A 14450-nucleotide genomic window follows, 5' to 3' on the forward strand; every position below is an offset into this window, starting at 1 on the left:
TGTTGTCCTCCAGGCTAATGGATTTACTTCAAGCTTCATCCCCTCCTGAAAACTTTAAAACTCAGGGCAGCTCTGGGTGATAGAGATACTGTTCCCACTCCCATGACTCCCATGTCTTTGCAACATCAGGACCCACATCATTTCACTCTAATACAGTTCTTTGTACATGGAAAGGTTATTAATGCTCTAAGCCAGGTATCTGATCTTGTAGATGCAGAGTGAATCTTTGTAGCCTTGCAAACTACTGAGCTCTCAGGAAATTGCGCTGGAAAAGGCCACAGATAATGCGGATGTGGTGTGCCACTAAAGGCAGCTGTTGGTTTTGTCTATAGTTTGCTGTTTTAAAAAGCTATACCTTTTAGCAGTGCAGAAATGGAGATCTTCATAAAGGGACAAATGCAATTAGAAGCTTCATTTTCTATTGGTGTAAACCCAAGTTGGGTTTGTTAGAGGCAAATTTCTGGCCCACTGAGTGTAGGCTGGGAGCGATAACTGCCATGGGGAGTTCTAAGCAGTGAGAGTGCCTGGCCCACAGTAATGTTGCTGACGAGTAGCTGTGTTCATCTTAGGAGTGTCGTTAGGTAAAGGCTCATTCTTGTATCCAGCCAGCCAGTTCTCACAAGGTATGTTGAGGTCTAGAAAGTGAACAGTCCTTTAAGGTTCTAAGACCAAGGGACCCCGGGGTGGCTCAGTGGTTGGGCCTCTGCCTTTGGCTTAGGATGTGATCTCCAGATCCGGATCGAGTCCCGCATCGTGAGGAGCCTGCTTCTTCCCGTCTCTGCCTCTCTGTCTCTCAAAATTTTTTTAAAAGGTTGAGACCAAACCAAACACTTTAAGAAAAGTGGCAATATTAGGGGTTAGTTACCTGGCTGGCTCGGTTGTGTCTGCTCAGGTCGTGATAGGGTCCTGGGATCAAGCTGCGTTGGGGGCTCCCAGCTGGAAGCTTGCTTCTCTGAGTGCCCCCTCCCTGCCCCGGGCAACCCCCCCCCCCCACCGTCACCTTGTGAGCGCCCTTTGTCTCAATCTTAAGTGGCAACCCTATACGTTGTAGAGTGTCTTGTGCTTTATATATAGAATAAGTTGTGTAAAGTTCTCACCAGATTTCAGGTGCCTCAATGTAGAGACCTGTTGAAATAAGTCTAGTCCTCCCCAGCCACTGTCTGTGTTACACTTGCTACTTGTTCTCCCTTTACTACCCCTCCCAGGGCTTCCCCCGCCTCATGTAAACACGCCCCTCCAAGGAGGGCAGTGTTAGACGGCCACCTCCCCCTCCTCCCTACTCTATTTTCCAGCAGCTTCCTGTGAAAGGGGACATGAGGAAACTAAAAGTTCGAATCATGCCTAGCTATTCATGGGTTTCTCCCCCTGTGGGTTGCATGTTAGGCCCCTTCTGGGGAAATGTCTGAAAATCTTGAAGAAGCTTCCCTTTGCTTTCCTGTGGGGGAACTCCTACTGCTTGTACGTTGTCCTTTACATGTCGGGAAAGCAGAATTCCTGTTCTAAGACCAGGGCTAAATACTGGTTTGAGAAGCCTTTGGTTCCAGAGGCTGCTGAGCAACAGGAAGCAGGATATCTGAGGTTTAAGCTCTGACTGAAACTTGATATTAAGGTGTCTGAAATCGTGACGAAGGTGGTTGGTACCTTTACCTGTAGTCTCCGTCCAGAACCCCAGAGAATGAACAACCCTGCTGATTAACGAACAACCCTGCCGATTAACAACTGTAAACACTGTAAACTGGATTTTTCTATGAACTAAACAAATTTAAATTGCAAAAGTAACTGTAAAAATGGAGACAATTCATAACCACCTAGAACTTAAACATCTGCCTTTGGGTCAGGTCATGATCCTGGGGCCCTGGGATTGGAGCCCCGTGTCGGGCTCCCTGTTCAACGGGGAGCCTGCTTCTCCCCTGGCCCCCCTACCACTCATGCTCTCTCATTCTTCTCTTTTCTCAAATCTTTTATTTATTTAATTTGTTTAAAGATTTTATTTATTCATGAGAGACACAGAGAGAGGCAGGCTCCAGGCAGGGAGCCTGACAAGGGACCCGATCCCAGGACCCCAGGATCACGCCCTGGGCTGAAGGCAGACGCTTAACCGCTGAGCCACCCAGGGGTCCCTCCTTTCTCAAATTTTAATGATCACTTTTTTCTTAACAAAGCATAATGCAAGTTTATGCTAAAACATCCAGACTGTTAAGGACAAAAAAAAGTCCCCGAATAGTTTGTACTCCTGCCCTCACTCCTTAGAGTCAATAAAAGTTCTTATATTCACAATAACTGGAACTACACGGAGATTCCAGTTTCGCAAGAACCAGTGCCTTTGTCAGGGGGCAGATTGTTCCTTTGTGTAGGAAAATCCTTGGACTGGAACCCAAGGCTTGTAAGGCAGGAAGAGCAGCCCTCAGCATTGGTGTTTGCTCCAAGGACTTGCGCTGCCCTGAACGACCATGGCCTGCGGTTGTGCAGGAGAAGAAGGCTTACCCGGCTTCTCAAGACGGGGGAGTATGGCCACAGTCCCTGCGGGAGCAGACGTGCAATGTGTGTCACCAGGCACTAGCACTGCCCGGCCCTTGATCTAAAGATTGCTCCAGTTGCTTCCATGGGCTAAGGCCGAGGGCCCCGGCACTGCGGCTCCTTGAGGCTCCCGCGGCGGGCTCTCCCTGAGGTGCCTTTCTCAGTCCCGGCCCCAGGCCCCCAGGCCCCCCCAGCCCCCCCAGGCCCCCCCCGCAGCACCTTGCACCGCCCCGAGGGGCCGCGACCGCCCAGGCCAGGCCGCCCATCGCGGAATGCGCTCGCGGCCGCCAGCCGCTCCGCCAGGACGCACACTTTCGGGGCCATCCCGACATAGGGGACACTTAGGGGTTTCCTGACATCTACCAAAGCAAGCTCGTAGGAGCTGGAAGCCAGACACTTGTACAGTGAACGTTTCATCTCCGATGCAACCGGGCTTTGAAGGCCGCGTGCCGTCCGCCAGGCTTCTTACACAAATCCTCTTCGGGGTTTGGGAGGGAGACTAGAGGGAGGAACCCCTTCCTCTGAAGTCACCCACCAGTGCTCTGCCCGTTTCCTTGGGCTCTGCGAGTGCCACCCCCCCGCGGGGCTGCAGTCCGGCCTTCCCCGTTCCTCCCCGTGTGGGCTCCGCGGGAATGAGTCACACTGAGCTCTGGGCGTTCCCCGCGCTGCTCCCCGCGCTGCTCCCCGCTCCGTGCTCCCCGCACCCCGCACCGCTCCCCGCACTGCTCCCCTCTCCGTGCTCCCCGCACCCCGCGCTGCTCGCCGCACCGCTCCCCGCACCGCTCCCCGCTCCCCACCGCAGGCTCGACCCCCGGATCCCCTGCTTTGGTTGGAGAGGCCGAGGCTCCAGGGCCCCGTTTAGCCTCCTCCCTCTGGAAGCCAGGGCTGATCACCCGGTCCTAAGGAGGAATCCTTCTGGAATGGAGCCAACCATCTTTTACTAATCCCATATCAAAGGAAGGCAATTTACCCTTAAGTAGGGAAAGAGTCTTTTTTCCAAGTATTTCAAATTGTGTAAAATGAGTGCTGGAAAGGGGCACCTGGCAGGCTCAGTGGTTAGAGCATGCAACTCCTGATCTGGGGGTTGTAAGTTCAAGCCCCGTGTTGGGAAGAGAGTTTGCTTTAAAAAAAAAACTGATATTGAAGAAATGTATTTTTCCTTAGTTCCACAGGATATTAGGAAAGAAGGGCACACACAGGGTCACTTGGGAGAGTTGAACTGAATCACTGAAGCTAACTACCACAAGGTGGCACACTTTTCCCACTTAAAGGTAATTGCACTCTTGGTTTGAGAACTCCCCAATATAAATAAGCAGCAAAATAACTTGAAGATTCTTACAGTTTTACTTGAAAATAACTGCTAACTGGTTTAAAAGTCTAGTGGTGAAGTCAGTTGAAGAGAAATGGTGAAGGAGAAATCTCTAGGGGTTAAGGGCCTCGGAATGGGGTCTGAAGCCATTCACGCAGGAAGGTCTCAGGCTCCTTGTCCCATGGGGCCTTAGGGAGTAGAGTAGGCGTCATCGACTCAGGGGATGTCCACGTGTAAGCATTTTCTGTTTCATACACTTTTGTTACGTTTAGTGTAACGTGGGATGGGTTAACTCTCCCAAGTTTCCTATCAGGCAGATGGGAGAAAAGGTTGGTCCATCCCCGGTCTGTGGGGTGCACCTGTGGGAATGAAGGAGCCAAGGGTGGTGAGGCAGGAGGAGGGAGGGAGAGAGGGGTAAACTCTACGGAGCCTGGGCCTGGGGACACCACGCCGGAGACGTGGGTAAGGAGCTGAGGGCAGATCAGAGGGCCCTGCAGCTTCTGCTGTGATCGGGCAGCAAGTTATCCCCAAGTTATCCCTGTGTCACCTCTCCCAGCACTCTCCCAGCACCGCACGGCTCCTGGCTCCTCCTGGCTCCTCCGTGCCAGTGACCTTTCATCACCCGCACTCTCCAGGACGCCACGGCGATCTGCGAGAAAGACAAAGACGTGGGGCCAAACCCATACTGAAGCACTGTTCTTCCACTTCCTATTGTTATTTTATTTATTTATTTATTAATTAACTAATTTATTTACTTACTTATATATTTAAAGATATTTTATTTATTCATGAGAGACACAGCAAGAAAGGCAGAGACCCAGGCAGAGGGAGAAGCAGGCTCCCTGCAGGGAGCCCAATGTGGGACTTCATCCCAGGACCCCAGGGTCACAACCTGAGCCAAAAATGCAGGCCCTCAGCCGCTGAACCACCCATGCACCCCACTATTGTAATTTTAATGTCAGCAGAGGGAATGTGCTGGCATGGTTTTTCCTCTGAGGACTAGTCTGTACAGTGGTGACACTGAGTATCACTTAAATTTGCTTTTAAGATTTTATTTATTTATTAATGAGAGAGAGAGAGAGAGGCAGAGACACAGGCAGAGAGAAGCAGGCTCCATGCAGGGAGCCCAATGCGGGACTGGATCCTGGGTCCTGGGCTGAAGGTGGGCGCCAAACCACTGAGCTACCCAGGGATCTCCCTGAGTATCATTTAAGTGGGGACCTTACCCTCGAATAGTGGCATATTTATTGACCATCTTCGTGTCTAACACTAGAATTGAGGTATGCATGTAGGTGCTGCTTGCACAAAGGCACAGTTTGGCTCGATATAAGCGCTTACTGTGCTATTTCCTGATAGCTCATGGCTTCTTGCTCACAACCAGGAGAGTTAGTGATAGTATTATCTTCATCTGGATTAGAAACAGGTTCAGAAGGGAGCTTGAGTTCAGACTCCACTCTGTCTTACTCTGGGGCCCATGCTCCCCCACTGCAGGGTGATCCTCAGAGTTCAAAAGAAGGGTCTTTCACTGGAGGATTCAGGTCTGTGCTATACCACCTGGTAATAAGTGAGGGGAAACTGTCAGGGAAAAGTTCTCCTGACCTTTCACTTCTCTTTTTTTCTTACCTTGGCAAGAAGCTGACAAGATTTCGGACAGAATCTTAACTGACACTTTATAAACATTGTAAAGTTTAAGATGATTTTTATTGAACAGGTATAAGATTCACCTTTACATTATTACAAATACAATAAAATTTTCTTGTAAAAAAAATTTCCTGGATTTATAGTTGTACAGTAAAACAAAGAAATATATAAATATGAAGGTCATTTTCCAAGTATTAGAACAATACTAATGGAATCACTTCCATAACAATTTTTTCATAAACATTTACATGAATACGCACAAGTATATTAACTTTCAGAATAAGATGTATTTCCAAAAAACAATCAAACAATATATCCTGTGTTCCTCTGCATGGGATTTGGTCATTGACTATCAGCAAGAGAGTTCTGTTATATATGTAAGATGAACATAAACACTTGTAAATGCAGACTATATTGTCTGTGTAAATAAAAAATTTTGCCAGCTTTATCATATAGGGAGTAGCTAGAGACCACCTACATGACTATTTAAAATATACTGTGTATATATTCTCTTAAGAAAAATCACATATATAAGGTAATAATAAGGCCTTTATTCCAGAGTAGTCTTAAAACTTATATCATCCTTTATATTTTTAGAATTTATATTCTTAAACATCTCAGCTATTAAAATTATGCATAGTACCTAAGCCAACATAGAAAGGGGCATTAACAATTTCAGTTACAGTACTTGAATATATTCACAATGACGTACCATCTAAGAGAACCAACCAAGTATAATTTCTGAACTGTCTCAGTTAGACCTGTTAAAATAAAATGCAAGCCCATCATATAAGCCCAGTTCTTCCAAGCATTATTATAGAGGATTATGTAAGTGTTAGGTAGTCTAACACTTCAGAGTACTTAAATGAAGTATTTAATAGTGTTAGCTTGAGCTTGCAAAGTGGTCTAGTTGGCATGGAAATCACAGTCTAAAATTACTTCTGGAGCAATGTTTTGGCTGGAGGTTAGCTGAAGATTTGTTTTCCTTCTAGTAACAAATGGGCTAAGTGGTGGAACTCGATGGCTCAGAGTTTTCCTAAAAAGTGAAACAAAATAATCTAAGTTTGGGTATCATTACTCTGATGGTATTTTCCTGGAATGAGATGATGGACTTTAGGATTCTTGGTCAAGACGTTCTCAGATTTTAAGTACTAATCCACACCAGGTGGAAGCCTGCAACACTACAAAGGGGACTCAACCATCAAAATGCAAACTGGTGGCCCAGGGCTGCTGGCAGATGCCTTTATATCTGCTCTGGTCTCAGTTACCAGCTCCAGTCACGGGAAGTGTGACCTTCACAAGAAGGCTGGCTCTGATCAAGTCTCTGTATTCCCCCAAATAGGGTATTTAAGACTTCCTTATCTGACCACAAATAAATAGCTTTAATATATCATTAATCTTTGTCTAGGATAGAATTAGAAAAAGACTGTTATACATTTGTAAATTCTCCAAGACTCAGTGATTTGAAATTTGACTTTAATATTTAAAGATCAATTTATTAAGATCTAATTTTTCAAATCCAATTTCCTAAACTCCAAATGGAACCAAAAGGGTACTTAGTATTTAAAGAGCATTTTTTTTTTAAACAGCTACATGGTTAACATATAGCTACACAGTACATGCTCTAAGAAAACGCAGTAAAGGGAGACATTTATGCAAACTTTAACAAGTATTTCTAGCGGACTGTAAATAAATGTGATTGCAAAGTATGCCAATGCCACACAAAATAAAATGAATCCAGACTTGTGCTGACTTTTCCATAATCAATGTATCTATTAAAATGATTTTTAAAAATAATTCTATATCTTTTTAAATACTGAGAGCCAATCTTGTATAAAGGTATCAGGCCGAGGGCAGGCAAGGATGAGTAAGATGGACAATGCCTGGATTATGGTATCTTTTATATATCTGAAGAATGTCCTCACTGAGCCTCGCTTACAATTGTTTTTATCATTTTCAATAGCTTTTATCATTTCAAAACAGCAAAATTATTTGCAGAAGTGCTGATAAAAAATATAGCCTAGAAATAATATTTTGAAAATAGAAAAATATGTTCTTAAAACATGTCATAAATACCTCTAAACACTAGTTTCATATCTCTATTAAAAACTTTTACTTCCCCCCCACCCCCCATAATATATAATGGATGGATCAACTCACTTGATAATCATAGAGAGCAAGCAAGTCTTTTCTACTTAAGCTAACATTTTCCTTAAGTGGTCAGGTAAATTTTTTTCCTCTCAAAATAAAGTAACAAAAGTATTACTAATGACTCAGAAACCCCATGTCTCAACATTCAAAAGATTCTAAAATGGGGTTTCACCTTTTTAAAAATATCTATTTGCTACAGAACTGGATTACTTTAGAATACCCAATCCTTGAAATGTTAAAGAACTAAAAACCCTAGCATGAACTACTCAAAATTTTCCAAAGCTCTACATTTGGACATTGAAATATTCTCTTAATACATTTTCCCCTTACTTTGCCAACACAAAAATACCTAGACCAAAGTTATTCTAACATATCACATTTTTTTGGGCTTAGTTGTGAAAGTAAGGTCTGGTTCTATAGAATCTGCATTTTTCTTCAGTGACTGAGTGATTCCAAGAAAACTAAAACTTGTCATATAAAACCAGAAAAACTTCCCACCTGATTAAAAAAAGATGGTCTATCTGCTGAGCTTGTTAAACTGGATCCAGATCAGATATTCTTACTTTAAAACTATACTAGATTATGTTATATTCTATTGTTTCAAAACAGCTACTGTTATACGAACGAAAAAAAATATAGTATCCCATTGTGGGGAGTTATGTCCATGTCAATAATGTCAAGCTGCTGTCCCCTGTCTTATCTGCACCTCCTTGGAATAATTTTCAGTTTCAGTAAGTCTGAACTGACACAGAAAAGGCCACTGTTTCCGATCATGCTACAATTTTCCTCCTGTCCTGAATTCTGACTCCTGAAACCAGCAGATTTATTCAGTTAGACAGCTAATAAGGTGCCTTATGGGAGCCTAACCTATTAAATATTAAACTTACTTTGAATCTCATATATAGTGCTAGTAGTTCTCCAGCTCATTTAACATTAACTAGTAACAATACGTATTGCATAATAATGGCATTACACTCATTCACATAGCTCAGACTTAAACACTTATTCCATTTATGACGGATACGTTTAGAATTAAGCATTCTACACGTTTAAATTGTATAACATTTTTCCCAAAACATGAACACCCAAACTTTATATCAAGTATTCAATCAGGAAGAGTTAATAATCAGTACAATAGTGTAGGTAGTATATAATATGGAAGGTTTCCTTAAGAGATTATAACTATCTTGACAGAATTTATAGGGTTCAAATTATTCACTTATTACTTCCCAAACATTAAAATTAAATAATTAAAGCCCAAACCTGTTGAGCACCTCTACTACAGGTTTTACACTTCAGTACTGAACTATACTCAGATGCATAGTGTTGTTTTCCCACCCGGATATTTTGAAAGAAAAAGCAGGCTTCATTATCCTGGGCTGTGACCACAGAAACTGTGTACCCCTAAAGACATGAGGCACACCACCTTGATACTATGGTTCTGATGCTTCCTTTTGGTGGGTGGGACAGGATGGTGGTGGGCACTTTCAGAGAAGAAATCAGTGTTGGCTTTCCTCTAAATCGAGGAACATGCTTCTTTCATAAAATATGTTCATTTTCTCATAAACGCTTGAATGAAGTGCCTCAACAGCTTGACCGCCCACGTCACAAGCCCCCAGGGAAACTTCAGTTTACCAGCTTGACTTCTAGCGTTTGATCACAACTTGTTCATAAGCTCCAGACCCCACTCTACAATAGGAGGGAAAAAAAAAATCAAAATCTTGAGCTGTAATGCTTGAAGTTGTTCCAGTTAACCCTGTGCTTGAAGAGATGGTGAATTAGGCATTTTCTACTAGCTTTGGTTTTCACAAGGTTTAAAGATATCACAGATAGAAAATACTTGAAATATTAAATGTTTATAAACAGTACATTGGATTAGTCTAGTCACATTTATTCCTACAATAATCTAATACTGTTCCTAAATCTTGACCTGTGGCAAGAAGTCTTCTCTTGAAACATGTTTATATATAAATCCTAGAAATCAGTCTCATCCAAGAGTATATACTGACTGGCAATTTATCCAGGCCTTGCAGAGTTAACGGATGATCATTTTTAGGGTGTAGTGTCTTAATTTACCTTTCTAGAAAGTACAAGAATCCTTTTAGTCAACATGCCAACCCCTTTATTTTTATTTATAAAGGATTTTATTTGACAGAGAGTGAGAGCAAACATGCATAGCCATGAGCAGGGGGAGGAACAGAGGGAGAGGGAGAGTAGGCTCCCAACTGTGGGGCTTAATCCCAGCACCCTGGGATCATGACTCAAGCTAAAAGGCCTTGGCTTAATGAGCCACCTAGGGGCCCTATGCAAATGTCTTCATATTTGGTCAGTAATGTAATTTATACTGGTGTAAAGATTTAAAGTGATTTTTTAAAAAAGATATATTCATTTATTAGAGAGAGTGTGTGTGAGAATGGGCAGAGGGGCAGAGAGAGAGGGAGAGTGAGAGAAAGAAGCAGACTCCCTGCTAAGCATGGAGACTGGATCCCATAACCCTGAGATCATGACCTGAGCAGAAATCAAGAGTTGGACACTTAACTGACTGAGCCACCCAGGTGTCCCTAAAGTGACTTGAGGAGGGGTTTATTTCCTCATTAGCTTAGTCTGGCATACTGCTGGTTGTCCCCCTAAATCTATCCTCTCCTTCTTCATGGTTGCAGCTGGCTGTAGGCTGTACAGGCTTCTCAGCTGGAGGCCACATTTCCTAAACTCCTTTGTTGACAGGTGTTGCATGTGACTAAGTTCCCCGCAAGGAACATGAATGCAGATCTTGTCAATTTCTGTTTCACTTGCTTAAAGAGAAGTTGCTTGCTCTGGACTGGTAGCCATCCAAGTTTGACAACAGGTAGGGAAGATGAAGAACAAAATGGAGGGAATCTGGGTCAGTGAATCACCTTTTGAGGCAAAGCTGTCTCATCAGCCTTGGCCATTGTATTTTGGTTATCTTTGTTATAGCAGCTTAGCCTTTGCCCTGATATTCCAGATACTGACTGACCTCTATTAACGAAATATGGAGAATACTAAAAACTTCAAATTTGCAAGCTTTGTGACTAAAACATTTTTTTAAAGATTATTTATTTATTCATGATAGAGAGAGAGAGAGAGAGAGAGAGAGAGGCAGAGACACAGGCAGAGGGAGGAGCAGGCTCCATGCAGGGAGCCTGACGTGAGACTTGATCCCGGGTCTCCAGGATCAGGCCCTGGGCTGAAGGCAGTGCTAAACTGCTGGGCCACCCAGGGATCCCCTGACTAAAACATTTAAACGAAGTACTGGCCTCATCCACATAAGGTTTGTTACTGCAGGTGTACCTACGGCCTTGGCCCTATGTTATAATGGAATGAACATACACGTTTCCTGTTTCTTCATCTGGGAGGATAAAGATTTTCTACAAGTCTATAAAAGCACAGTGTCTTTTTGATGGCAGGTGAGTTTATTTTTAGATGAGGATCCTCAAGCCCTCCTGAGTAGTCAGGAGGGGAGCTGAAGTAGTGGTGTTGCATGGAAGGGAGGGTATTATTGCTTCAAGTTATCATCAGTACCCATCTCCTCATGAGTCAAGATGCCAGGGGCTGCATTACCTGGCCATTTCACTGTGAGTATGCCCGAGATCAGTAAGACCAGAGGCAGCCACCATGACTGGTCTCTTCCCGTAATGGAATTTTAAGAGGAAATTCTAAAAAAATGGGAGTAATGTAGTGGTTACCAGCCCACTGTGGACTGAATTGGGACTTCTCAGTTGACTGCTCAGAGGCTCCTGTTCTTACAGATACATTCTGCAGAAGAAACAGGAACATCGTCAACAGAACACCAGTGACCAATCATTCATAGCTACAATCAGAATTTGAAGGAACCTTGGTGAGCACTGCCCCTGCACACTGGCTTTCAGAAGCCCTTAAACAGTTCTATTCTGGCAATGATGGAGTAACAGGATCTAGCTTTCCCTCCTGCTTTTTTTTTTGTTTTTTTTTTTTAATTTTTATTTATTTATGATAGTCACACACACAGAGAGAGAGAGGCAGAGACACAGGCAGAGGGAGAAGCAGGCTCCATGCACCGGGAGCCCGACGTGGGATTCGATCCCAGGTCTCCAGGATCGCGCCCTGGGCCAAAGGCAGGCGCCAAACCGCTGCGCCACCCAGGGATCCCTTTTTTAAGATTTTATTTATTCATTTGAGACAGTGGGGTAGGGGGGGAGAGAGAGAGAGAGAGAAGAGAAGACAAGACATGGGAAGGGAAGGGAGAGGAGGGGAGGGGAGGAGGGAAGGGGAGGGGGAGGGCATGAGCAGGCAGAGAGTAAGAGGGAGGAGAAGCAGACTCCCCACTGAGCTGGGTGCCTGACATGTGGCTTGATTCCAGGACCTGGAGATTACAGCTTGAGCCCAAGGCAGATGCTTAACTATCTGAGCCACCCAGGCACACCGCCCACCCCTTTTTAAAAGATTTTATTTATTCATTTGAGACAGAGGGAGAGAAAGAGAGAGAAAGAGAAAGAGAGAGAGAGAGCATGATCAGGGGGAGAAGAAGAGGGAGGAGATCCCTCTAGCTCTAAATAATGAACATTTTTACAGAACATGTAAACAGTTTCACACCCTAGACAAAAGGCAGTACAGGACTGGTCCTGAGAGAAGGGAAAGCAATGAAGAAAGCCCCAAGTTTCCTTCAGGGTCTTTCCAGCCTGCAGTGCCGGGAGGGCCCAGACATAGCCAGGTGGTCTTTCTGAGTGCAGGAGTCAGAGCTCATGGAGGCTGGGGCTAGAATCTGTAGGTTAACAGAAGGAGGGGTAGAGAGAAATAATGTCTGGAAAACTTCTAAATTTGATGAAAATTGTAAACCACAGATCGAGGAAGCTCAATGAACCCCAAGCAGAATAAACACAAAGAAAAACACACCAAGGCACATCATAACCAAACTGCTAAGAACCAGTGATAAGATTTTATAAGTGGCCAGAGATGAAAGAAAAATCATATAGAGGAATAGAAACAAATGAAAGCAGACTTTTTTTGGTTAGAAACTGTCTCAAAGGCAAGCGGGGAGGGGGAACCCTGCAACTTCCGTAGGCATCGCTGAGCTGGTCAGGCTGCATCCGCTAAGCTTCAAGTGGATTACCAGGGATGTTCCTCCCCAGGTCTCCACTGCTTGTTGCTCTGTTCTCTTCATTCTCATGGGTTCCCTTTCTTAACTACGTGTGTGTGGTTCTTGTGCCTCTTCAGTGCCTGAGTAAACGATTCTAGTTTCCTCCTATGCTGCCAGTTTCTCTTTCAGAACAGATCTACTGCTAACATATTACTTCTTCTGATACACACCGACTAGTGACGGAGAGCCTATGTATCCAAGTATTGTGCTAGGCACTTCAATAGATGGTTCTCCACAATAACTCTTCAAGAGACCCTTAATGAGTGCATATTAAGTACTTAATGTTTACTGTATGCCAGATTTTGTTTTAGTCATTTACATGTGTTACCTCGCTTAATTTAAGCCTTACAACTCTTATGAGGTGGGTTCTGTTATTGTCACTATTTTGTATTTGTAGGTGAGGAGACTGAAGCAGAGAGAAGAACTTATTGAAGATGCACAGCTGATACTTGGTGGAGCTTGGAACCGAACCTGGGGATCCCAACTCCAGAGCCTGTGTTGTTAACCCCAGCAATATGTCTTTTTGGCGGCAAGTAAGAGATGTGGTTTGTCAGGATCATAGCCAAGCTGGGTCATGATGGCTAAGCCAGGAATGAAACCCATGTCTGACTGCATTGCCCATTTTCTTTTTTTTTTTTTTCTTTTTTTTAAATTTCATTTATTTATTCATGCGAGACACACAGAGAGAGAAAGGCAGAGACACAGGCAGAGGGAGAAGCAGGTTCCACGCAGGGAGCCCGACGCGGGACTCGATCCAGGACCCCAGGATCACAGCCTGAGCCAAAGGCAGACATTCAGCCACTGAGCCCCCCAGGCGTCCCCCATTCTCTTTCACCACGATACACTGTCTCTAACATTCCTCAGCCTTTCTGTGGCATATGACACTAATCATTTACTTCAACTTCTAATTATCACTTTAGGATTTCATGCATTGGGTGATGATTCTTCTAACATTCATTTGGAAAGGGAGTGGGACTCAGAATTATGAATGCCTTTATATCCTAGGTTCTAGATATTCTCTCAAATGGAAATTATTTTTCTTTCTTTGAAAACAACTATATATACACAACTAGTCTAACAATGAGAGCTGTCTGTGTCTTAGGCGCTGTGTTAAATGCTTTCTGTAAGTTATCAAACTTAATCCTCTGCAAAATCCTATGAGTTAGGTAGTATTTATCACTCCCATTTTTCAGGTGAGGAAAGTAAGCCTTATAGAGGTTATTCACATCAGTGAAGCAGATAGGGGCAGAACTCTGCCTTAGATGCTGAGCAGCCTGAAATGAGAGTAGAGGAAGCCTGTGCTTTGGGGCATTTACCATTTTGGTCCCTTTTGGTTGGAACTGTATTGTTTGCTGTTCTTCTACCTAAATAATTGCTAGAGCTTATGGAGTACATTATGTCATTTACTCTTTAAGTCAATCCTATGATTATTCCCACTTGTCACCAGGGGCAACTAAGATTCCACCAAGGTTAAGAGATTTATTGAGTCCCCAAAATGGTCTGGCTAGGATATGAATTCTTTAACTCAAAAATACATGTTCTTTCTACCATACCTATCACTGTCCTCATAAATGTTATTTTCTACCTGTCCCTGTCCTCGCTCCACTCTCCTCCCCACCTCCAAATTATGGCTAGTTTCCTAAGAACCCATTAGATAGATCACTTTCCTGCAAAGAATGATCAAACTGTACATGTGAT

The 14450-nt window shown here is 43.8% G+C and overlaps 1 protein-coding gene across 3 annotated transcripts in view; it reads right to left on the minus strand.

Moving 5' to 3' along the window:
• Nucleotides 1-3888: 3888 nt before the first annotated feature.
• The window catches only part of FAM102B (family with sequence similarity 102 member B), an 89157-nt gene continuing 78595 nt past the window's right edge, over nt 3889-14450 (minus strand). For 2 of the 3 annotated variants that reach the window (XM_038541152.1, XM_038541149.1), the window contains one exon: nt 5506-9307. In XM_038541152.1, coding sequence (XP_038397080.1) covers nt 9265-9307 — 43 coding nt within the window. In that variant the 3' untranslated portion in view covers nt 5506-9264. Of the gene's footprint in view, nt 4476-5505; nt 9308-14450 lie in introns of those variants that run through there. The other variant, XM_038541150.1, reaches the window with a different exon arrangement.

The sequence above is a fragment of the Canis lupus genome, chromosome 6, assembly GCF_011100685.1.
Source record: "Canis lupus familiaris isolate Mischka breed German Shepherd chromosome 6, alternate assembly UU_Cfam_GSD_1.0, whole genome shotgun sequence".
In the NCBI taxonomy this organism is placed as follows: Eukaryota; Metazoa; Chordata; class Mammalia; order Carnivora; family Canidae; genus Canis; species Canis lupus.